Source organism: Muntiacus reevesi, chromosome 2, assembly GCF_963930625.1.
Source record: "Muntiacus reevesi chromosome 2, mMunRee1.1, whole genome shotgun sequence".
In the NCBI taxonomy this organism is placed as follows: domain Eukaryota; kingdom Metazoa; phylum Chordata; class Mammalia; order Artiodactyla; family Cervidae; genus Muntiacus; species Muntiacus reevesi.
This window is the reverse complement of record NC_089250.1, coordinates 73,391,011-73,415,648: the sequence shown is the minus strand read 5'-3', so window position 1 is coordinate 73,415,648 and position 24,638 is coordinate 73,391,011. Positions and strand designations below refer to the sequence as shown.

General features: G+C 46.7%; 1 protein-coding gene across 1 annotated transcript in view; it reads right to left on the bottom strand.

The window, feature by feature from the left end:
- Nucleotides 1–24,638, bottom strand: part of EYA2 (EYA transcriptional coactivator and phosphatase 2) — a 250,439-nt gene that overhangs the window by 126,027 nt on the left and 99,774 nt on the right. The window contains exon 5 of the mRNA XM_065919822.1: nt 18,941–19,057. Coding sequence (XP_065775894.1) covers nt 18,941–19,057 — 117 coding nt within the window. The remainder of the gene's footprint in view (nt 1–18,940; nt 19,058–24,638) is intronic.

Below are 24,638 nucleotides of genomic sequence, written 5' to 3'. Positions count from 1 at the left end.
GCCATCTGTAATGAAAATGTAAAAATAGAAAATACACAGAAAATAAATGGTTTTAGTTCTAGCTAAATACAGTTGCATGCCAAAGGCCTTAAAGCCAGGCTCATCTCTATTCCTGTGTCCTTGAGCAACGATAAACACTCCTTGGACTTTAGTCCTCAACCAACATCACAGATAACTCCCCCCCAAAAATCACAATATCTGTTGAGCACAATGACTTATGTTTCTCAAGCACATATTGTGTTCTAGGCGGTATACTGTGCAGTTCATAAATACTAACTCCTTTCATCTTTACAACAATCCTACAACAGTCCTTGTAGCTATGGGCTACAAGCTCATAGCCCATAGGAAGCTATGGGCTTCCTAGGGAGCTCAGTGGTAAAGAATCCGTCTGCCAATGCAGGAGATTCAGGTTCGATCCCTGGGAAGTGACAACCCACTCCAGAATTCTTGCATGGAAAATCCCATGGACAGAGAAGCATGGCGGGGCTACCTTCCGTGGGGTCACAGAGTCGGACACGACTTAGCTATTGAACAACAATAACAAATGAGTTGGGCCACTGTTGTACTTTGGGCTGAAGAAGCTGAGGCACAGAAAGGTTAAGCAATCCAATTAAGGCCACACAGCTTCAAAGGGGCGGGAGTTGAAACTAGATCTTGAAAATATCACAGGGTGAAACACATGGTAAGAGTGGTTGTTTAAGTTTTTGCAGAAACTTTCTCATGCAAGCAAGTATCTGTACATTTAGCGTGTACGGGGCTGTGACACAGAATGTCTTTTTAGTGTGGACTGTGATCAGAGAAGGTTGAAAGCCATTGATATCTCGTGCAACTCTCTCATTTTACAGGTGGGAAAGATGAGTTCCAGAGAGAAGGCTATGTTACCGCTGACACTGTCCCACGCTGGGCAAACACTGGAAGATAAGTCCACCTGTCCCTTTTAACAACCTGCCCCAACCTTCCAGGCCAGGGCAATCGGCCCGCCGTCCCAAGGTGCAATATCGGATGCTCATGTGGTGAACAACCCCACGGCAGGTAACACGCCACGAGAGAGGTTAAAGCCCCAGCAGGAGCAGATGCTAAGAATCTGGGCCTCCGAGGTCATAGGTCCCACTCCCTCCCCCATGGCGGAGTCCTCCTGTGCATCCTTTTGGCCACATCCCTACTTTGGCCCCAGGGGTCTCTAAGGAGGTCATTCAGAGAAGCCTGGAGAATGTAAAGGTCAGGCAGCTGACCGAGGCCCAAACGTAGTAGCAGCTGTGATGGTTCCAGGCTGTGGCTTGGGGGTTTGCCCAATCTTTTGAGTAGCCAGTTCTTGGAGACCACAATCTAAGGCTGGAGCAACAGAGGCGCAAGGTCTGGTGAGACCTGGAGAGGTTTCCGAACACGTCAGGAGGGGCCCTGGTTGCCCCAAAGAAGGACAAACACACACAGAGATGAGGATCCCAGGACGAAGCAGCAGGCGCAGCAGATGGCCCAACAATCAAGGTTCTAGCCCAACAACAAACACTCCAGGGAGCAACCCATATTCTGGGGGCAGAAGAGGTGTAGAGACTAGGGGCTACACAGGAGGCAAATACAGTGAGATGCTGGGAACCATCTAACTGCCCCTCCAACCAGGAATGGCTAAATACCACAATTTATCTGGAAGAATAATCGTTACTGTTGTGTCAGTTGCTTAGTCGTGTTCGACTCTTTGCGGCCCCATGGACTGCAGCCCACCAGGCTCCTCTGTCCATGGCATTTCCCAGGCAAGAATACTGGAGTGGGTAGCCATTCCCTTCTCCAGGGGATCCTTCTGACCCAGGGATCGAACCTGCAACTCCAGCATTGCAGGCAGATTCTTTACCGTCTGAGCCACCAGGGAAGCCCTAAGAATAATAATAGCCAACACCAACAAAGTGCCTTGACTGTTCCAAGTACTGCCCTAGGCCCTGTGCATGAGTTATTTAGCATCCAGACCCACAACAGATCAGCTACTCCTAGAGGGCCCATTTCACAGATGGGAAAATCAGGCCTCAGAGAGGTTACCTGTGTGAAGTCACACAGCCAGTAAGTGGTGATGCCGGGATTCAAACCCAGTGGTTGGTTTTTCTGATGGAGCAGATGGAGGCCATAAACCAGAATAATCTGGGTATATCTGGACTAACTTTAAGAGATCTACAAAACACACCATTTAGAGACAAATATAAAGGCAGTTTATAAAACAAGATGAACAGCAAGGTATTTATTTTTTTAAGGAATTTTCCAGTTGTGGGAGGAGAAATACACACACACACTTACACACAGACACACACACTCGCTGAGATGTTCCAGAAAGATACAACACTAATATTATTATGTGATTTAAAACAAATACATGAAAAACTAAAAATCACCATAAAAAGGCAAGTGGATTAGGGCCTGAAGGATGATGCTGCCTGGGGCACGTGCTTGGGGCACGTGGACACTGCTCAATGTGAAATGATGCTGAGAGAGAGAGCTTAGAGACAGCAGTGAGCAACGCTGAGACATCAGAAAAACTTTCTACGAGTTCCCTTGGATCAGGGCAAGAGGTCTCCAGGGTGGGATTTGGGCTGTGGTCCCCCTTTCCTAACAACTTTTAGGAGCAGAAAAGTCTGATTTGTTCTAAGGTACAAATTCTGTATCCCTAGCCTGGTTCCGTCCTGACCTCGGCTTCTCTCTGAGTGAGGATGGATCTGCAGTGTCTGTCTGTCTGTCTGTCTGTCTGTCTGTGTCTCTAGCCTAATCAACGGTTCTCTGCCTGAGGCTGCCTTTCCCCCCTCCCCTTCCTGTCCACCCTTCACTATCCATTTCAATCCTCAGCAGAAGGCAGCCTGCCCCAGGCTGGGAGCAGACGGCGCCCTCCTTTTATCTGTGAGGAGTTGCCTCGCAGGGACTTGTACGTTGTATCAGCCCGTCCGTTTCTGTGTGTCTGCAGGTTTTTTTTTTTTGTTTGTTTTGTTATTTGGTTCCTTTTTGTTTTCTTCTCCTCACTCCCCATCACCTCCTACTCTCTCACCGTACTTATCAGATTTATTCTTCCAGGTTTTCAACACATTTTTACGGACACAGACCTTGCTGTGGGCTCAGTTCCTGTTTCACTGACACATTAGAACTAAAAATGAAAACAAATACACAAGAGGGACAGTGTCAAAGCCCTTCTTTGGGTCTTTACTCCTTCAAGAATGAAAGGATAAGCTGGAATGAGTCTAGAATATTCTGAACTGAGCCTCTGGGACCTGGTAGGTGTTGTTACAAGCCAAGATCCGTGAATATGGGCTTCAACTGTGCCTGCCTTAAAGCCCTGGATGGAAGGGAGGACCAGGGATGGGCTGGTGGTCAGAGAGACCTTCCCCCTGGTTGCATCTTCCATAACCTCCCTACGGTCCATTCATCCCACGGCGGCCACCTGGTTTTTTGAAGATGCAAACCAGACCAACCCTCCCTGTTTGAAAACCTCTGATGTCTGCTCGATCCTCTCAAGGTGAAATCTAAACACCTCCACATGGCCACAAGGCTCTTCAGTCTGGCTTCACCCACCTTCCAACCTTATCTTCCCCTGTCTACCCTCCTTCAGTCACTGGGCCTCCTGTCTGTCTGGAACACTCATAGTCCATGGACACTTTTCTTAATTTCCACATTTCGGCTCTCTACTGATGTTTATATCAATCCCAAATTGGCCACCCACTAGAGACAATCAGTCTGTAGCATTCTGGCCCCAAATGCCCTAGAAATATGGCTAAAATCATGGCTGCCCAGCAGGGTAACTGGAGGGCTACCATGGAAGTGGGCAGGGCTGCACCTGTGTGTCTCCCGCACAGCAGAGGTGGGCCGGCTTTCTAGGGCCAGGTACCTTTTACCTGCTGAGCCCCTTATTCAGCTTGAACTCCGAGAAGGCTGGTGGGATTGACAGAGAGAGAGAGAGAGAGAAAGACAGGACACACACAGAACCCAGGACCCAGGCCGTGTGGCTCTTCCACCTCCTTGTACCCTATCCTAAAGGTGCCAACTCCATCTCTCTCCCCAGGTTCCTCAGTTTAAGTCGATTTAATAAACCATGTTATCTGAACATCTTAATTTATTCTGTGAGCCTTATCCCTGTGACCTCTGGGAGAACAACCTCCCTGGAGGTTGTCACTGCTTCAGGGCAATTTCCCAAGAGTGCCACCTTGGGAAACAGTCAGTAGAAGTATGGCTGTCCTTTGCTTCGTTAGATTTTACCAAGACTGGCTTACCATCATGGAAGTTCATGACGCTGACAGCCATGTGCTGGTGATGTGTGGTTGGCCACATACCCCAGCTCGTCAGCCATGATCTCATGAGTCTTCCCAAGGATGTGTGTGGCTATTTCATTAGGTCATCTAGTGGGGTCATGCCTGGGCAGTTTATTTGTTCAAAAACACAGTTTATAAATTACTTTACAGCAAGGGCATTCTGCTTGATTTTAAAAGATACACTCAAGTAGGTTAAATTATATATGAAGTAAATTTCCAAGAGAGTGAAGGGGTTTTCTAGGACATTTGTTATAAAAAAAAAAGTGGGGGGCACTGGGTTTGATGGGGTTTGTTTAGTCACTAAATCATGTCTGATTCTTTGCGACTCCATGCACTGTAGCCTGCCAGGCTCCTCTGTCCATGGGATTTGCCAGGCAAGAATACTGGAGTGGGTTGCCATTTCCTCCTCCAGGGGATCTACCTACCCGACCCAGGGATCGAACCCTCATCTCCTGCATTGGCAGGATTCTTTACCACATGGGAAGCCTGATGGGGTTAGGAACTGGGTATAAACAGCCCTGGTGTCCGGGCTCCCCAAGTGCCTTCTGAGGCAAACTGAGCTTAAAGATGCAGCTCCTTTTCTGGACCCTAGAGAGACACAGATCAGGAAGCTTCCCCTTTCTCATGGTCCAAATACATCTCGTCTGCATCCCACAATCAGCAATTCCACATTCAAAATGCACCCAGAATCTGACCGCTTCTCCCACCTCCACCTCCCCTGCGAGTCCAGCCTCCACCGTCGATCGCCTGACCTCCTACAGTCACTTCTGCACTGGCGTCCTGTCTCACTCTCGCCCCTGCAGTCTGTTCTCTACATGGTGGCCAGAGGGAGCTTGTTAAAACTAAGCCGTATCATATCACTCCCCTGCTCAAAGCCCTCTACTCCTCCAAGTCTCCCATCCTAAAGCAGAAGCCGGAGTTCTCTCAATGGCACGAAGCCCTCATCCCTACCGCCCCCCTCAACCCGCTCACTCTATCCCAGCTGCATGGGTCATCCTGCCTTCCCTCAAGCACATGAGACCCGGACCGCTTACCTACCATGTGGATCGCTCCTCTGAAGGCCTTTGCTCAACTCTTCCTCCATGAAGTCTTCCCACTCTAAAAAAAAATATGCAACCTCCAGTGCCTCCTTCTATAGTTTTTACCTTAATTCTTATTCTTGCCATCTCACATCCTATATCAGTTCAGTTCAGTTAGTCCAGTTGCTCAGTCGTGTCCAACTCTTTGCGACCCCATGGACTGCAGTACGCCAGGCCTCCCTGTCCATCACTAACTCCTGGAGTTTACTCAAACTCATGCCCAGTGAGTTAGTGATGCCATCCAACCATCTCATCCTTTGTTGTCCCCTTCTCCTCCTGCCTTCAGTCCTTCCCAGCATCACAGTCAGCTCTTTGCATCAGGTGGCCAAAGTACCTGAGTTTCAGCTTCAGAATCAGTCCTTCCATTGAGTATTCAGGACTGATTTCCTTTTGGATGGACTGGTTGGATCTCCTTGCAGTCCAAGGGACTCTCAAGAGTCTTCTCCAACACCACAGTTCAAAAGCATCAATTCTTCGGCACTCAGCTTTCTTTATAGTCCAACTCTCACATCCATACATGACCACTGGAAAAACCATAGCCTTGACTAGATGGACCTTTGTTGGCAAAAAACAAACTTCTACAGTTTTTACCTTAATTCTTATTCTCGCCATCTCACATCCTACATGTTTTACTTGTTTTTCTTATTTATTACCTGTCTCCTGCCACAGAACCTCAGCTTGTAGAGAGTAGGCTTTTCTGCTGTTTCCTTCTATACATGTTTGTTGAACGAATGGGGGAACACATCCCACCAGTGCCTTGGAGTCAGGCCCAGAGTAACAGGGAGTTGTTTGCTGGTGCTGGGTGTCAGCTCCTTGAGGGCAAGGCCTCTAAAACAAGCACAGAGGCTCTTGTCCAGATGTCAATCCTTTCCACGGTCACCATGGAGAACAGTGTTAGCAAAATGGTGGCCTGGGGGTGCAGAATCCAGTCTGTAGATGTGTTTTGTTTTGACCTGCACAGTAGTTCTTTTAATCTGCTGCCACCAATTTTTTAAGTTTTTTTTTTAATTGGGAAATATCTGAGAAAATTCCAGATCTCTGTTTTTTGTTTTGAAAATTTGAGATAAATGACCCATGCATACAACAAAAGGAGCTGCCCCCTTATGAAGGGTTGGGGCTCCTCCATTCATCACCCACATCACCCAGCCACGTTGACCTGGTGAGCGGGTCTTGGACCAGATGAAGAGATCAGGCTTGGAAAAGACAGCTGCAGAGTCCGCCTCGGCCATGCCTCCTGCTTTACTGATGCAATGTTACATGTGTTTTGCCATCATTTGATTATTGTCTCTCTCCCTACTCTGGGCTGTGAGCTCCACGCAGGTAGGGACTTTTTCTGCCTTGCTCATCTTTGTGTTCTTAGCACCTGGCACAGTACCTGGCACAGAGAAGATGCTCTATTAATATTTGCTGCAATAATGGTCATAAGAAGGTGGCAGCCTTGCCGCCCCCTTCTCAGTTCCACACTCAGGGGACTTACATTTATTAAGACCTCAGTAATGGGCCGTTGCCTTGAAAATATCTCTCATAGTAGGAGGCAAGAACAGGAGATGAAGTGTCTGCAAAGAAGAAATTAAAAAAAACATTTCTCTGCTTTTTAAGAAAGTTATGTATTTTTGGCTGCGCTGGGTCTCTGTTGCTACGTGTGGGTTTTCTCCAGCTGCAGCACGCGGGCTTCTCATCGTGGCAGCTTCTCATCGCGGCGGCTTCTCTTGCTGCAGAGCGTGGCTCCAGGGTGAGAGGGCTTCAGCAGTGACGGCTCACAGGCTCAGTTTCTCTGCTGCACGTGGGATCTTTCTGGACCAGGGATTGAACCCGTGTCCCATGTATTGGCAGGCGGATTCTTAACCACTGGACCACCAGGGAAGCCCTGTTCCTCTGCTTTTAAATGTCTCAGAAAAATCTACAGCTTAGTTAGATGGAGCTGTCACAACAAAATACCACAGAGTGGTTTAAACAGCAGAAATTTATTCTTCACAGTTCTGGAAGCTGGAGTCTGAGATCAGGGTGCTGCCTGATCTGGTTCCGGATGAGAGCTCTCTTCCTGGCTTCAGATGGCCACGGTCTCGCTGTGTCCTCACGTGGCCTTTCCTCAGGGTGTAAGATGAACGAGAAAGAGATCTCTCTCTTCCTCTTCTTGTAAAGAGGCCAATCCCATAAAGAGGCCCCACCCTCGAGACCTAAGCTAACCCTAATCACCTCCGAAAGGCTCCATCTCCAAATACCATCACGCTGGGGGTTAAGACTTCAACACATGGATTTCAGGGGGACAAAAGCATTCAGTCACTAATGCCTACTAGTCCCCTTCATTCAATTTCAGAAGTAGCCACGTTTACAGCTGGCTTCTAATTATCCCTTAAGAGTTGCACTGCCTAATATGGCAGCCACTGGTCACATTTATGTTTGATATAATTAATTAAAATAAAACAAGACAGAAATTTCAGCTCCTCATTTGCCTCGGCCACACTGCAGACGAGACCAGGCGTGTTCAGGGTGGTATGGCCGTGGACATCAGCCACATTCCAATGCTCAACAGCCACATGTGGTTCAGTTCAGTTCAGTCGTTCAGTCACGTCTGACTCTTTGTGACCCCATGGACTTAGTAGCCACCATTTTGGACAGCAGAGATAAAGAATATTTCCATTATCATCACCAAAAGGTCTACAGGCCCATGTTGGCCTTAGTGAACTGTCGTTTATCAAAATCCCTACTGGTCCCCAAACTAACTCTCAATCTCTCCAGCTGTTTCCATCTGTCACCTCCAGCAGCTTCTGGAGATGGGGGTGACCAAATCAAGCTTGCTACACAACCAGAGGAAAAGACCATCCATTTAGTCTTGATGTGCCCTAAATCCTGAAGACTTCAGCTCAAGCAGGAGGCAGCAAGCCTGCCAAGATGCATGAAGGTCTCCACCAGGGTGGAGGCACTGCATGGCACAAGAGTGCTGACAGGTATCGGAAAACTTCACCCACTTCATCGTGTGCAGAGAGTTGCTGATTCACTCCAGGAAACCTGACCTCCAGCCAGGAAGCCGAGGAATGCCAAGCCTGGCTCCTGTCTTGACCGACACAGTGAGACCAGGCAGACTCAGACTGCTCAAAACTAGCTGAGCCAGGATGGCTTGAAAGTTGCTGCTGCCAAGCAGCAACTAGGGAAATACTTGACTTTACCAGGAGGTCACTGGGCTCCAACTCAGCTATAACCGTACCCACCACTCCAGTCTTTTGGGACATGCCTCAGTGGTGAAATAAATCAGAGATGGGGGCCAAAGGAGGTGATATTTCTGGCTCCTCAGGTCATCACTCGGCTTGGAATTTTCTCCTTCCATTTCTGGTCCCGTAATCTGTGGTTCAATTACAAAAATACAGAACCAGATTGCAAGACAGAGGCATAAACAGCAGCTTTATACATGTCTGTCTGCTTCACAGATATTTTAAAGAGTGTTTAAATCCATTGCCAATACTGAAAAAGAATGTGAGAGAAGGAAATGGCAACCCACTCCAGTATTCTTGCCTGGGAAATCCCATGGACAGAGGGGCCTGGTGGGCTGTAGTCCATGGGGTTGCAGAAGAGTTGGACACGACTTAGCGACTAAAAGACAATGCAGTTTTGAGGGAATTCCCTGGCAGTCCAGTGGTTAAGACTCCACACCTCCACTGTAGGGGGTGCGGGTTTGATCTCTGGTTAGGGAACTAACATGCCACTCAGCCAAGAAAAAAAAAAAAACAAACAACTTTGTGAACTGAATAAAAATGAAAACACAATATATCAACTTAAAAATTATTAAAAATAAACAGTTTTGAGGATTTTCTTGAGAAACGAAAGATCTAGTCTCTCCAGGGTCCCATTCTAGTGCAGCAGCAAGGAGCTGAAGCTGAATAACGCCCACCCCTTAACTTTGAGGGTCCTCCACTCTGCAAGTGCCACAGACCCTACCACTCCCTATAACAGTACACCTAGCTCATTTCTCTTTTAATGAGAAGGATCATATCCTAGAGCAGTTTAATTCATAGGACTGTAGAATCACTTGAAAAAGAGAACTTGTTTCTAATTTGACATGCTAAGCTTTCCTTCCAGTGTACTGTTTGAGTTTTGTTTTGTCTTGTTGTTCCGACATTACTTCTGGGGTGCTCTGCCATCCCAGCACAGAGACAAAGACAAAAACAAAACAAACAAAACAAAAAGCCCACTCAAAGACTGTCAAAGTTGTGAGTCTTTTCATTGATGGCGTCTGGATTTCTTAGTCATGACGTCCACTGATGTCAAGGTTATAAAAATTTTGATTCCTTCTTGCTCTAGAACTTAAAAAAAAATTTTTTTTCTGCTGTTCAGTCGTGTATGACTCTTAGTGACCCCAGGGACTGCAGCCCACCAGGCTTCCCTGTCCTTCACCGTCTCCCGAAGTTTGTTCAAACTCATATCCATTGTGTCAATGATGCCATCCAGCCTTATCAGCTTTTTTAAACGGTAAGCATTTAAAGCTTTACTTATTTTTCTGCTCCTCAGGGGGGCATCTACATCACTGAGCAGGGATTGAACCTGAGCTTCCTACCCTGGCATAGCGGAGTCTTAGCCACTGGACCGCCAGGAAAGTCCCTTGTTCTATAACTTTATAGTTTTACTTTTGACATTTAAATTTTTGATCCATTTGGATTTTTTTCTGATATATAGTAATAGGAATGGATCTCCACCCTCCACCCCCAGATGGCTAACCAGTTGTTCCAACACCATTCTCTGAATATTCTATCCTCTCCCTTTGGCTTAAGATGCCATTCACCCCATGTGCTAAATTTCCTGACATGTTTGGTCTCATTGTGGACTATATGGTCTCCTCTATTAGTCAATTAGTCTATTCCAATATCAGAATCACACTATTTTGATCAGTAAAGCTTTATATTTCTTTTATTTTTATTGTTAATTTTTTTTGGCTGCATGTGGGATCTTAATTCCCCAACCAGGATCAAACCCGCACCCCTTGCAGTGGGAGCACGGAATCTTAACCTCTGGCCCACCAGGGAAGTCCCTCCAGCTTTATGTTTCAATACTGGTATGCCTAGTACCTTACCACTCTTCTTTGGTACAGTTTTTCAAGTCTAATCTCCTAGTTCACAGAAAAGAAAACATAAATTGATCTAAGATCTGAAAGGATGCTCACCCTTGTAAGATACAATTAGAAATTAGGAGCACACGGAGATATTGTTTTTTCATGCAGTAGATCGGCAAAAACTCCAGTAGTATTATACTGGGTTGGCAAAACAGGTGCTCTCAGACACGGCTGGTAGGAGTTTAAATGAATAGGCTCCCTATGGAGGGTAAGGTGGAAATATCTAGAAAATTTAAACACGGACTTTCCCTTTGACCCTTCTGGGAACTAGTCCATCAGATATACTTGCAGAAAAACAAAATGATATACATATAAGGGTATATTTATAGCCTTACTGGTGGTAATTGCAAAAGACTGGGAACACCGCATAAGGAACTGGTTAAATCATTTACGGCACATCATTCAGTGGAGTAACAGGCATCTGTAGAAAGAATGAGGAAGCGCTTTCTACAGACTGACTGAGAAAGTTCCCCAAGGTATGCAGCTAAGCTAAGAAAGCAAAGCAGAGTATGTTTCCTATGAAAACAGTATACACAAAGTTTTTGCTATAATGTGAGAGGCCATGGAGTTGTGTAAAATTGTGTGCTAAAATAATGGGGCTTAGGGGAAAAAGTAGGATTCAAGCAGAATGCTAAAAAGCCATGCAACTTAGTAACCACAGCATTAATGAAAGCAATAATAATCCCAATAAAAATAATAGCACAGTGAAAAAATAAATAAATAAGTACCACACAGAGAGGTGCCGTGTTAAACAGGACTTCCCCTTAAAAAGGAGGTAAAGATATCTTGATGGGGCAGGGCAGTGAAGGATAACAGAGGTGTCGAATCATGGAAACAAGGGCACAATACACAAAGATTGGAGGAAGCTGCAACATAGAGTCTTCAAAAACAGAGCACATGGCCAAACTGAGGTCAGAGGAAGAATACGGGTCACTAGAGGCAGAATTATTCCTACAAGGTTTGTTGTCTTTACCCGTGTTAAGTATTTTGCTTCCGCTGCTGTTACCACGTGTGATGGAAAAAGTGCCGATGAATCAGTGCAGCGGTACCTCCAGTTCTGGCCAAGACCGAGACCCAGGGCCTGGTCTCCCTCTCACAGGAAATGGTTTTAAAAAACTAGATTGCCAAGACATTGGGCATCAGATAATGAAAGACAATGATGCCTTCGACTAATACATGCCGCTATATTTAAAATGGATAACCAACAAGGACCTACTGCTGTAGCAGGGAACTCTGCTCCATGTTATGGGCCAGCCTGGAAGGGAGGGGAGCCTGGGGGAGAATGGCCACATGTATGCGTGTGGTTGAGTCCCTTTGCTGTCCAGCTGATACCATCACCACATTGTTAATCGGCTATTCTCCAACAATAAAAAGTTCAAAAAATAAATCAATAGGTCAGTGATTACAAAGTTAAAAAAAAAAAACCCAAGGAAAGAAAGACCATAATGCTTGAAAGAGAGGAAACAGGTGGTGATCTCTAAGATTCTCTCCAGTGTGGGGAGCGTCCAGGGAGGGGGACCCAGGCGGCCCCACTGGCAATGTTCCTGGTCGTCCAGTGGGTGGGAGTCTGCATGCCAGTGCAGGGAGCACGGGTTTGATCCCTGGGCCGGGGAGGTCCTACACACCTCAGGGCGACTGAACCCGTACGTCACACCTACTGAAGCCCATGTGCCCTGGAGCCCGCGCTCTGCAACGAGAGAAGCCATTGCGATGAGAAACCTGCATACTGCAATCTAGAGGAGACTCTGCTTGCTGCAACTAGAGAAGGCCCAAATGCAGCAATGAAGACTCAGTGCAGTCACAAATGAAAAGTGAAGGTGAAGGTCCCTCAGTCCTGTCCGACTCTTTGCAACCCCATGGACTTCTGCAGGCCAGAATACTGGAGTGGGTATCCGTTCCCTTCTCCAGGGGATCTTCCCAACCCAGGGATCAAACCCAGGTCTCCTGCATTGCAGGTGGATTCTTTACCAGCTGAGCCACCAGGGAAGCCCAGCGCAGTCAATAATAAATTAAATTAAAATTTAAAAAAAGGAAATAAATTGGCAGGAGGGGAATTAGGGAATGATGGCTAAATGGGTGTGGAGTTTCTTTTGCAATGATGAAAATACTGTGGGACTAGATAGGGTGATGGTTGCACAACTCTGTAAATACAGTAAAATCACTGAATGCACACTTTAAAAGGGTATTAATCTCATCAAAAAATAAATGAAAATACAGGAAAATAGGAGTACATGCATGTTCATCATGAAAAAAATTTAGAGAAAGAATTTTAACACAGGAAGGGGCCTTAAGGTTTCCCAGGTGGTGCTAGTGGTAAAGAAAATCCCTGCCAATGCAGGAGATGTAGGAGACTGGGGTTTGATCTCTGGGTGGGGAAGATCCCTTGGAGGAGGGCATGGCAACCCACTCCAGTATTCTCGCCTGGAGAATCCCATGGACAGAGGAGCCTGGTGGGCTACAGTCCAAAAGGTTGCAAAGAGCCAGACAGGACTGAAACAGCTGAGCATGGGGACTAATGCTAATCACAACCAGTGCTTCCCAGTGAGCAGAGAATATTAGTTTAGGGAGCGGGGAGTCCCTTTTCAAATCTACCTGGGAAAACTGACTACTGAATTTCACTTCTGGAGAGTCACAAGGCACATTAGTCTGCAAAGGCTCTGAAAAGTCCTATGCGTGTGTGTGCTAAGTCGCTTCTGTCATGTCAGACTCTGTACGACTCCATGGACTTGTTTGCTCCTTGGAAGAAAAGCTATGACCAACCTAGACAGCATATTAAAAAGCAGAGACATTACTTTACCAACAAAGGTCCGTCTAGGCAAAGCTATGGTTTTTCCAGTAGTCATGTATGGATTTGAGAATTGACTATAAAGAAAGCTGAGCACCAAAGAATTGATGCTTTTGAACTGTGGTGTTGGAGAAGACTCCCGAGAGTCCCTTGGACTGCAAGGAGATCAAACCAGTCAATCCTAAAGGAAGTCAGTCCTGAGTATTCATTGGAAGGACTGATGCTGAAGCTGAAACTCCAATACTTTGGCCACCTGATGCGAAGAGTTGACTCATTGGAAAAGACCCTGATGCTGGGAAAGATGGAAGGCGGGAGGAGAAGGGGATGACAGAGGATGAGATGGTTGGATGGCATCACTGACGTGATGAACATGAGTCTGAGTAGGCTCTGGGAGTTGGTGATGGACAGGGAGGCCTGGAGTGTTGCAGTCCATGGGGTCGCATATAGTTGGACATGACAGAGCAACTGAACTGAACTGCCAAGCTTCTTGGTCCATGGGATTCTCCAGGCAAGAATACTGGAGTTGGTTGCCATTCCCTTCTCCAGGGGATCTACCCCACCCAGGGATCAAACTCGTGTCTCCTAAGTCTACCTGCATTGGCAGGAGGGTTCTTTACTACTAGCAACACCTGGGAAGCTGGCTCAGCTGGTAAAGAATCTACCTGCAATTCGGGAGACCTGGGTTCAATCCCTAGGTTGGGAAGATCCCCTGAAGAAGGGAACGGCTACCCACTCCAGTATTCTGGCCTGGAGAACTCCAAAGAGTTGGACACGACTGAGCAAAAAGTCCTGCAGTGAAGACATCTAACTTCACACTACTATTTACCAAGTGTATTTGCTGTATTTGACAATGACCTTTCCCAACTTCTTTATTTTTCAGTGAGTATTTGTGAGTGCCAGAGCTGTGAAACACAGATCATAGAGTTCAGTGGCTTGTCCAAAAACACATCTGGCTGGAGCCAGAGAAGGTGCTAGGTTTCATGAATCCAGCACAAACCAACCTCAGAGGTCTCTGGGTGAAATCATTGGCTCAGACTCTTCCACTGGACTTTTAATTTTTCCTATGCATCCTCAAATCACACATTTCCATGTTGCTCTCGAAAGGCTTATGTTGGGTTCTGAGTTCCCTGTTAACAACCCCTGTTGTTGATGTTGTTGTTTAGTCACTAACTTGTGTCTGACTCTTGAATCCTCATGGACTGTAGCCCAGCAAGGCTCCTCTTTCCATGGGATTTCCCAGGCAAGCACGTGCATTGCCGATTCCTCCTCCAGGGGATCTTCCCGGCCCCGGGGACTGAAGCCACATCTCCTGCATTTGCAGGTGGATTCTTTCCCACTGATCCACCAGGGCAGCCAAACAATCCCTGACTTTGGTAAATAATAATAAAAAAAAGGAATTCCCCCAGAAGAAGGCTCTCCCACCGTTTGTAAGGCTCCCCCCAATTCACCATATTTCACCAGCAGGGTGGCTCAACAATCCCAAATTGGTATTTCTCTTTTCTCTTACCAAAACTATGTCCTAAAATGGAGAGTGCAGGAAAGAGAAATGAATCTGGGAAAAACATAAGGCCATCAAATCAGACATTAGGAGGAAAATAATATTTAACAATTTGTAGAGCACTTAGGTTGTACCGGTGCTGTTCTGAATATTTCACACACATTAACTCATTTAATTATCACAGCACCCCACGCGTGGGTACAATTTGTATCTCCATTTTATAGGGAAAGAAACTGAGGTACCAAGAAGTCACAAGGCTCAAAGTCACACGCTGGCGTACAGGAACAACTGGGAAGTTAGCTCAGCCTGACCTCAGGGTTACTGCCTTTAACTCTCACGTTACAGAAGCACCGAGAGAAATAATAAAAGTACGCCTAGTCTTGAAGGACTTCATCTGATTGCGCATGGCCATTCTGTGCAGTCCCCCAACAGCGCCCTGGGCTCACCACTCTTGCTATGATGCTGGTCCCACAGGTGAGGAAAGGGAGGCCTGGAGAAGCCAAGCACCTCACCGAGGTCCTGCCGCAGGACACAGAGCTGACTGCAGCCGGGTCCAGGGCTCTCGACCCCTCGGGGGCACCAGCAAGTTCTTACAACACACTCTCAAGATGTTTTTTTATTTATCTGTTTTTTCTTCTCTTTTTAATCTTTGTGGCCGTTTCCATGAACAGCAGGGTTTTAGCAGGAGAAGCCGAAATGGAACAACAACAAAAAATCAAACTCATAAGAAATACATTTCAGCTACGAAAACCCCTGGGTGAACTTAAAAAAGAAAATAAACAACCATGAAAAGGCTACAGGGGCTGTGAACTTTTCTTTTCTACGTTTACTGTACATTTGGCAGCAGGGCAATGCTATATTAGCCGATACAGATCTCCAACTAGGGCCATGGGGGCAGGGGGAATGGCTCTGCTGACGTTTCTGGAAGTTTCTGAGATGGGGTAGAAGACCCAGCTGGAGGCATTTTTAATGCTTTCCTAATGTTTTACCCTACACAAGTCATACTGCTGCTACCGTGCCTCAGTTTACCCATTTGTAAATGATGGAGTGGTCCCCACTCAGGGACTTATTTTTGCTTCTATAAAATGATGGTTTTAATTCTTAGAAAAGAAAAGGACTCAGCTCAGCTTCTGAATATGGACCAATCTGACTCCAAGTTGATGCTTTCAGGCCCGAAACTCAGTCTCTCTCCCTTCCTCTTTCAAAAACGCTATGCTTAACCAACATCTTCCATTCTGAAAGGCACATAGAGTATTGGAGAGTTTATTTCTCCTCTGGAACAACTTGAAAAAAAAAAGTTAATAGGAAGCACATGGGCACGGCGTGTGAGCCTTCTGTGTGTTTGCGTTCGGAAAAAAAATACTTAAGGAGGAATATGTCAGGCTTGCAAAATGCCTGGGCTGTCTCAAGAGCAGTTTATGGCCATTAGCATCAGACTGAAGGCAGTTAATTGGGACAAAGTCCAGCTGGCATCTGGGCCATGAAGACGATAAGAAAATAACCTGGACTATTCCCATGGTCCAGTGGGAGTGGATCAGATGTTTTTCTATTTGTGCGGGCTGATGGGGGTGGGGTCTGGGCCAGGGCTCACCCACGGAGATTGGTCTTCTAGAAGGATCTAGAAGGCAGACTGGTGTTGGGGTTATGTGCCTGGGCACATAACTGGCTTGAGACCCCACTGCCACAGCCAGCTGACCTTGGGCAAGCCACTTTACCAGGCTGTGCCTTGGTTTTCCCACCTGTAAGATGGGGATATGACAGCATCTACATCACAAGGCTGCTGGGAAGATCATGGGGAATGGTGTATATACGCAGAACGAGGGCAGCGTCTAGAGGCGGAAGGAGTCTGGGCAACAGCACTTGCAAGGGAACAGCACAGGCTCCGGAATTCTACTCTGAATCCCAGCTCTCATCGCTTCCTGGCCCTCTGATCCTTGGGCAAGCCACTTCCTCACGTTCATCGTGTTTAAAGCGGTATTGATGGAGCCCGCCTCCTGTAACTTCTGTAAGGACCGGAGAGGAAATAGCATGCTCTCTGCGTCCCAGTACAGGGGTGCGTCCTGCTTCACTTTCCAGTCTCACATGCCTTTCTCACTACCCCCAGATTCAAGTCTCCACTGGAGTCTTTCAACACTTCGAGCCTTTTCCTGCCTCCAGACCTTTGCTCCTGCTGGTCCTTTTGTGCCTGGGCTGTCCACTCTCCAGCTGCTCACAGGCTGGTTCCTTTCCGTCACCCCGGCCTCCTGACCATCTGGGCAACGTCCATCACCACTCCCTTCATCAAGGCCCATCACAGCACCCTGTTTGGTCCTTCTTGTGATTTAGCACAATCTGTCATGATCAATTTACATAATTGCTCATTGTCTGTCTCCTTAGAAGCCCTGAGGTGGTCATGTCCGTTTCTGTTGGAAAAGCTGAAAAGAAACTGGGTAAGATGGTTAAGACTGACCCCAATGTAAGTTCAAGTTCAGGGTCTTCATGAGCCTTTATGATCAGGATTGTGCTACCGTTTACTCCCCACTTGAAGATGGGTCCCAGCACCTTATGCCCTTCAGTGGGACTCAGAACAGGCCCCCAGGAAGACAGAGGTGCCAGCAGGAGCAGAGGAGGCAGGAGGAACCACAGCAAAGAGCAGGCTTTGAGTCAGGTTTGCGGCTGGGAATCCATCAGACCCCCAAGACACGTCATGCAACCTGTTTCTCACTGCACTTGCAGTAAAATCTAAGCTCCTTGCCCTGATGCCAACCCCTCTATGACTCAGTTCTGTCTCCAGTAAAATGGGAATAATACCAGAACCAACACTTTGTGGAGTGTCATGAAGGTTGTATGAGGTGATTAGCTAGTGCTAGGTTAATGTTAGCTGATAACCTAGTTAGTGATAACCTAGTGCTAGGTTAATGTTAGCTGATGGCGTCATCAACAAACTCCACTGCAAATCTTTACATGGATGCTCTTCCAAGGTCTGGGCATTAATGCTCATCACCTCCTTTCTCTTACATACTCCTAAGACCATTTGCTGTCTCTTCATAATACCTTTTCCTGAAAGGATGCCCTTGACATCCATTTAAATTGTGTCCTAATTAAAAAGACAAAGCAGCAAAACTTGCAAATATTTTTTCTCAAAGAAATGTAGCATCACGCATTAGCCCACCACCTTGTCCTTACTCTTTCAACTTTGCACATTACTTTTCAGACTCTTGGTGGTCATTCTTACCAGCTTTCATGAAGGAAAAAAAGAATACCAGGGAGAGGATGCCCAAAATTACTGCCACCAGCCCTCTACTCCATGTATCAGCTCCAACACATTTCCTATGGGGCACCGGAGAAGGGAAGGGGCCTTTGGATGATGACAAGTGCAGGTGGGAAGAAGAGAATGCAGCAGGCCCGTTCCTTAGGGTGCGTGGGGTTGGTGGGAGTTACACGGGAGTTTCTTCTCTTTCTAAGGCTGCCCAATGGGGATGCGGAGCCCGGAACCTCCTGCCCAGAATAATAACCCTTTACCTCCCGTCCAGTATCCCAACACCCATCACTTCTCTGAGTCTACCATGGTATCACCTGTCCCATCATACTGCAAATCAAAGCCAACACCTCCCCTTTGCCCTCAAGGCCCTGCATGATTTAGCCCTGCTATCCCTCAAGACTCTCTCCTCTTATACCCCCCCCAATCCTGCTCCAGCCCCACCAGCCCCTATTCTGTGCCCCAAACACATTAAGACACTCCCCCCGGCCCGGCCTCCACAGAGCTTTTGCACAGGCTGTTCCTTCTGCTGGGAATGCTCTTCCCCCGCTGGTCTGCGCAGGGCTAGTTCTGCCTCATACTTAGGCCTCTGTCCAATGTCACATCTTCCAAGAGCCTTCCTTGATGACTCTATTAAAGTTACCTTTCTCGCCTCTCCGGACCCCTCAACTATTCATCACTCTCCATCCCAACACCACGTTTATGGGCTTCATTGCATTCAACCCCTTCTGAAATTAGCCATTTGCTACTTGCTGCCTGGTTTAATTGTCAGCCTCTCCCTCCTGCCCTCGTAATCACCATGAGGGCAGGAGTCGTTATCTCCTCTGCCCACCACTGCAACTCCGCTACTTGAGATAGGTCCTGGCACATAGTAGGTACTCAGTAAAGCTTCTGAATAAACAAACAAACGACTGGACACCCGATTGCCTTAGAGACGGCAGGGAGGGGCGCAGCACTACACTCACCATGCATCTGGTAGGTGTACGGGCTCTGTCCAGCGGGTGGGGTGCTGAAGCTGGAGCCATAGCTGAGGAACCCACTCTGGCCGGGGGAATGGTTCAAGCTGTCTTCTGTCTTGATGCCTTGGAAGGGGGAAAGAGAAGTACCAGGCACACACAGTTAGGATGCTTCCTTATCACCTGCAGAAGAGCTACGGAATGAAGACAGCATGCGGTTTTATCAGCTTCCAAACTGGTTGCAAACAGGTGGTTTGTAAGCAGAAGTTACTCTACTTCAGCTGTAATTCAGTCTCACATGTCCTTCTTGGCCTGTGTATTTTACAGGAAAACCTGAAATTGGTTGCTTTTGTTTAAAAATCAGAAGATTTCACCCCAAAAAATCTAGACTTACGGCCTCTCTCGAGCAACAGGATGATCTAGAAACCTCATGACCGTGTTCCCACATGACAATAGGCTGTCCCCAGAAGCTCCCCAATTTGTGTGTTTCCCAGGTCACCATGGTTCCCATACTGTCTCTGAGACATGGAGGTTGGTTTTTAAGGTGCTATTTTTCACCACAGTTTTTTTTTGGGTGTTTTTGTTTGCTTTTACATCCTAGGACAGGTTCAAAAGTGAGAAAGGGAAAGGCAGGCTGCGTGGATCTCATCTTTTGCACATGTGGTCAGCGTCCTGCCTGGCTCTGAGGGTAATGAGCCCCCTACTCCAAGGACTGAGGCTTCCAAGGTGGCTCAGCGGTAATAAAAGAGTCCATCTGTCAATGCAGAAGCTGGAGGAGACACAGGGTTGATCCCTAGGTCGGGAAGATACTCCAGAGGAAGACATGGCAACTCACTCCAGTATTATTGCCGGGATAATCCCATGGACAGAGGAGCCTGGCAGGCTACAGTCCATGGGGTCACAAAGAGTTGGACAGGACTGAGTGACTAAGCATGTACTCCAAGGACTAGCTCCATGTATGGCTTAAAAGTCCATCAGGATTTGGGGTGAAGGTATTAAACGAACCATTTTCCCTCTGTAAAGATGATGCCACTTAATCTTAAGACATACTCTCCACTCTTCTCATGGAGGGGCCTACTTATCCAAAGGCCACAGTTACAAACCTGCCTTCTGCTTTAGCCAAACTCTGACATGCCTCCCCAAGGCACGGGCACCCATTCCAAGAGCAGCTGACTGGACAAGGAACTGTATTGAGGGAGGAAGCTGATCTATCATCAGTAGCCAATATATTGTATTTTTATTGAACACATAATCAATTTTGCTTATCTTTATCTTATAGGTATAAAATAGTATTTCAATACTACTTAAATTTGCATTTTTTAAAAAGGACACTGCATTTTTAAAAAAGGACACTGCTAGTTCTGGGGATGGTTTTGTAGTTATGATTTCACTCCTTCTCACCCATTTACCCCCATAAATAAAGAGAATGCTTAATGTGGTAAAAACAATGGATTTTGACTCAAGTGGTCTGGGCAGGAGCCAGGACAGTTTGCTTCATTACTTGGTGACCTGGACAGTTTCTCCTCCCTTATGAAATAAGATGCTGATTCCCACTGGCAGGATTGCTGGGCAATCAAAAGAAAGGGAATGAATGAATATTTAAAGCTGTGAATGAGGTACTCACAACAATCCCATGAAATAGGCAATATGACTTTCCCCATTTTAATGGTTTTTTTTTTCCAAACTGAGAGGCAGGCATATGGGAACTTAGTTCCCCGACCAGGAATCGAACCTGCGCCCCCTGCAGTGCAAGCGTGGTATCTTAACCACTGGACCACCAGGGAAGTTTCTCCCCATTTTAAAGATGTGGAAACTAAGGTTCAGAAAACCAGGCCACTTAGTCAGAGTCTTGTGATTAGCAGGTAGCTCTGAAGTCTAGGTTTTCTCTGCTTTCTCTTGATGCCTCTCAGTAATGGGTGTGAAGGGATTTTATGCACTAGATGGTGCACGACTTCACTGACAATTATGACAGCAACTTGGCAACCTGTTTGGTGCCGGAGCCTAGCTGTCCCCTGTCTTGGCTTTCAACATGACTTCCTCACTAAGCTTAATCATTTTAAAAATTTAAAGTGAGAGACATGTGACTCTTATTTTTCGCTTGACCACTTTGAGGCCACCGAAGGGTTATTAATTGACCTAATTTCATGTTGTTGTGTGTCAGGGAATGGGGAAGTCTGTGGAGAGGGAGAGAGATGAGGGAACGGCCAGTTGGTGGGCAGTCAGGACACACAACATTCGTTGACGAAATCTGCCATCGTATATGGGCCGTTTCATGGAGCCCCCAAACGATTATAATAACACCAAAGATCACTGATGACAGATTACCATAGCAAACATAGTAATGATGCAAAAGTTCCAAACAGGGCCAATATGTAACAGAGACATGAAGTGAGCAAATGTTGTTGTAAAAATGGCCTTGACAGACTTGTTCAAAGCATGGATGCCACAACCCTTCAATTTGTAAGAAAGAAAAAAACAAACAAGCAAACAAACAACAAACCGCAATATCTGTGAATTGTAAGATAGCAAAGTGCAATAAAACAAGGCATGCCTGTACACCCATTTATTTATGTATTATCTGTGGCTGTCTTCAAGATACAGGGTAGTGTTGAGTAGACACCATATGGTGTCTTTGATAGACACCGTATGGCCTACAAAGCCAAAAATACTTATTATCAGGCTCTTTACAGAAGAAGTTTGCCAACCTCTACTCTGCATAAGGCCTTCCCAGGTGACACTGTGGTAAAGAATTCACCTGCCAATGCAGGAGACACAGGTTCGATCCCTGGGTTGGGAAGGTCCCCTGGAGAAGGAAACAGTAACCCGCTCCAGCATTGTCTGGAAAATCCTATGGACAGAGGAGCCTGGCGGGCTACAGTCCGCCAGGGGTCACAAAAGCGTTGGACATGACTGAGCACACGTAGCATTCCACATAAAGAAAGGCAGAGCAATGATATTAATAAAGTGAAAGTGATAGTAACTAGCAAATCCAGGGATGAGGGTATTTGACAGGAAAGGGAGATAACCTCCCTTTATTTTTCATTTTGGATGGTCAGCTCATGGTTATTTATAGTGCTACTCTTTTACATATGTCTTAAATGTTGCATAACATTCTGTTTGCATAACAAATCGAGGAAAAAAATACTCCACACTCCTGACCTCCTTGCCTCTAGTCTGCTCAACTGTGTTATTATTTCCCTGCAGCTATTTAAACAAAGGTAATAACGCTATTTGCCAAGGAGCAAGGAGAAAAGTTTCCTAACAAGATTCAGCAAGGTTTGTCCAGACAGTGAGCAAACACTGCTTGCTCGGGCACAGGCATGTGTGAAAGGAAAGGGCTTTCCAGCCCACCTGTCATTATTCAGTGATGTGGACATACCAGGCAGCCTGGCCTCTACTATGTTGATTGAACGTTTCCCTTGGGCCAGGCCCTGTGAGCTAAGCCCTTAATGTAGATTAAGGGCTGACACCTTGTGGTCCATGGACCCACTGTGGCCCACTGTTTGTTTGTGTAAATAAAGCTTTATTAGAACAGAGACACACTCATTAGTTTACATATTGTCTGACTGGTTTCAAGCTCCAACGGCAGTGCTGAGTGACTGTAACAGAGACTGCATGGCCCAGAAAGCTGAAAATACTTATGAACTGGCCCTTTAAAGAAAAAGGTAGCTGATCCTGAATGTAGATGATCCCATTTACAGCAACAACAACGGTTAGGAAGACAGATTTAGTAGCACTCCCATCGTATGAAGGTGACTTCCCCTGGGTCTTAGGACCAGCAAGGGGGCAGAGGTGGGGTGTGAAGACAGGGCATGTGATCTTGCCACTTATGCTGTATTCTGAGGGCAGAGAGCCTCTGAAAGTAACTGAGACTAAAAAATGACTTTAGACCAAATTAATTTCCACCGGATGCCATGTTTTGTCTGGAAGCAGGGCTAGGGTTCTCTTTTATGCTGAAAAATAATCCAGCTTCATGTGTCTTGGCTGTCAGCCAGCCAGGGTGACTCACCTGTGATTTTATCACCCGTCTTCTGGCACAGGAGGGACAGAAGTTAGAAAAGATGCCCACACCAGTTGGCTCGGGCCCATCACAGGTAATCCCCCAGGATTTCTGGAATGTGTGCTCAGGCAGCAGAGCTCAGCGGTGAGGGGCTTGGACTCCAGAGCCCAGGCTGCTGGGTGTAATTCCACCTCTACCAGCAACCAACTGGGGGACCCTGGGTGAGTTATTTATCTTCTCTGAGCCTCTATTTATTTATCCCTTGAAAGAGGATAATGGTCGGACCTTCCTTGGAGAGTTCAGTGGGGGTTTAAAAGAATGAGTAGATACAGAGCGCTGAGAACTGTGTGTGGCAGCATCTCAGTGATGCAGCATCTCAAAGACGCAGCATCTTAGTGATGGTGTCTCTGACGGATGCCCGACCCCGTGTCCCATGACTTGTCACTCCTAAGGCCACAACTCTTCTTGACTATGTCTATCTCTGTCTGTCTACTGTCCCGAGCAGGCTTCTACCATCACTCCACTCCAGGCTTCATCAGCCTCCCAACTTGCCTTCCTGTTTCTCCTCTTGCTTCTCTCCAATCCGATCTCCCCACAGCAGCCAAAGTGATCTTTTTTTTTTTTAAAGATATATTTATTTATTTTTTGGCTGCGGTGGGTCTCTGTGGCTGCATGCAGGCTTTCTGAAATGGTGGCAGGCAGGGGCTACTCTTCATTGTCGTGGGGGCTTCCCACTGCAGGGGCTTCTCTTGTTGCAGAGCACAGGCTCTAGGCAGGCAGGCTTTGGCAGCTGCAGCGAGTGGGCTCTAGAGTGCTGGCTCAGTAGTTGAGGCACACGGTCTTAGCTGCTCTGAGGCATGAGAGATCTTGCTGGATCGGGGATTGAACCAGTGTCCCATGATTGCAAGGTGGATTCTTAATCACTGGACCACCAGGGAAGCCCCAAAGTGATCTTTAAAAATGCCAGATTGCATCAGAGAGCCCTATGTTTATAGACCTGCCAATAAGTTCCTGTTTCACTGGCATAAAGTCCTCCCCAGGTGCTAAGACTCTGCCCACCTCGCCTATCTCATCTCGGTCCTGTGTTCCAGCCACTGAGCTTCTGGGGTTTGCCAAATCCATCTCCCCAGGATTCCCAGGCATCCTCTGCCTGGACGCCTCTCTTCCCATGCTTGCTAATGGTTGTCTCCCAGTTCTCAGATGAATCAGCTCCTTGTGTAAAAGACCTTCCTTGGAGCTGGACCCTAAGTTAAATCTTGCTTGCTCTATTCCATTTCATGATCTTGTCTTCCTTCATCCCATGCATCATAATCTGAAATCACTTTAACCTACCATTTTTAAAAGTTCATTTGTTTTTTCTCCCTCTAGGCCAGGGGTTGCAAGCTTAAACGTCTTCAGGCAGCTAATTTAAGTGAGTAATGAGGGCTAGGAGAGGACTGTGGCCAACAAAGGCTAACAGGATCAGCCCTGCACAGTTACCTACTTCTGATGCAAAAATGTGGGCCCGGTGCTGCCCAGTCATCTGCTGTTTGTTTTTTTTTTTAAGACATTAGAAATACGAATTTCTATGTAAACACTTCCCATTTAAAAACCGGCAATTAATTTTTCAAATGTCAAGTATGTTTTATAGGTTAAAAAGTATCCAAGGGTCACCTTATCTCGGTTCTAGATTATCTTGGCAGAACCCAGGCAGAAGTAAAGATAATA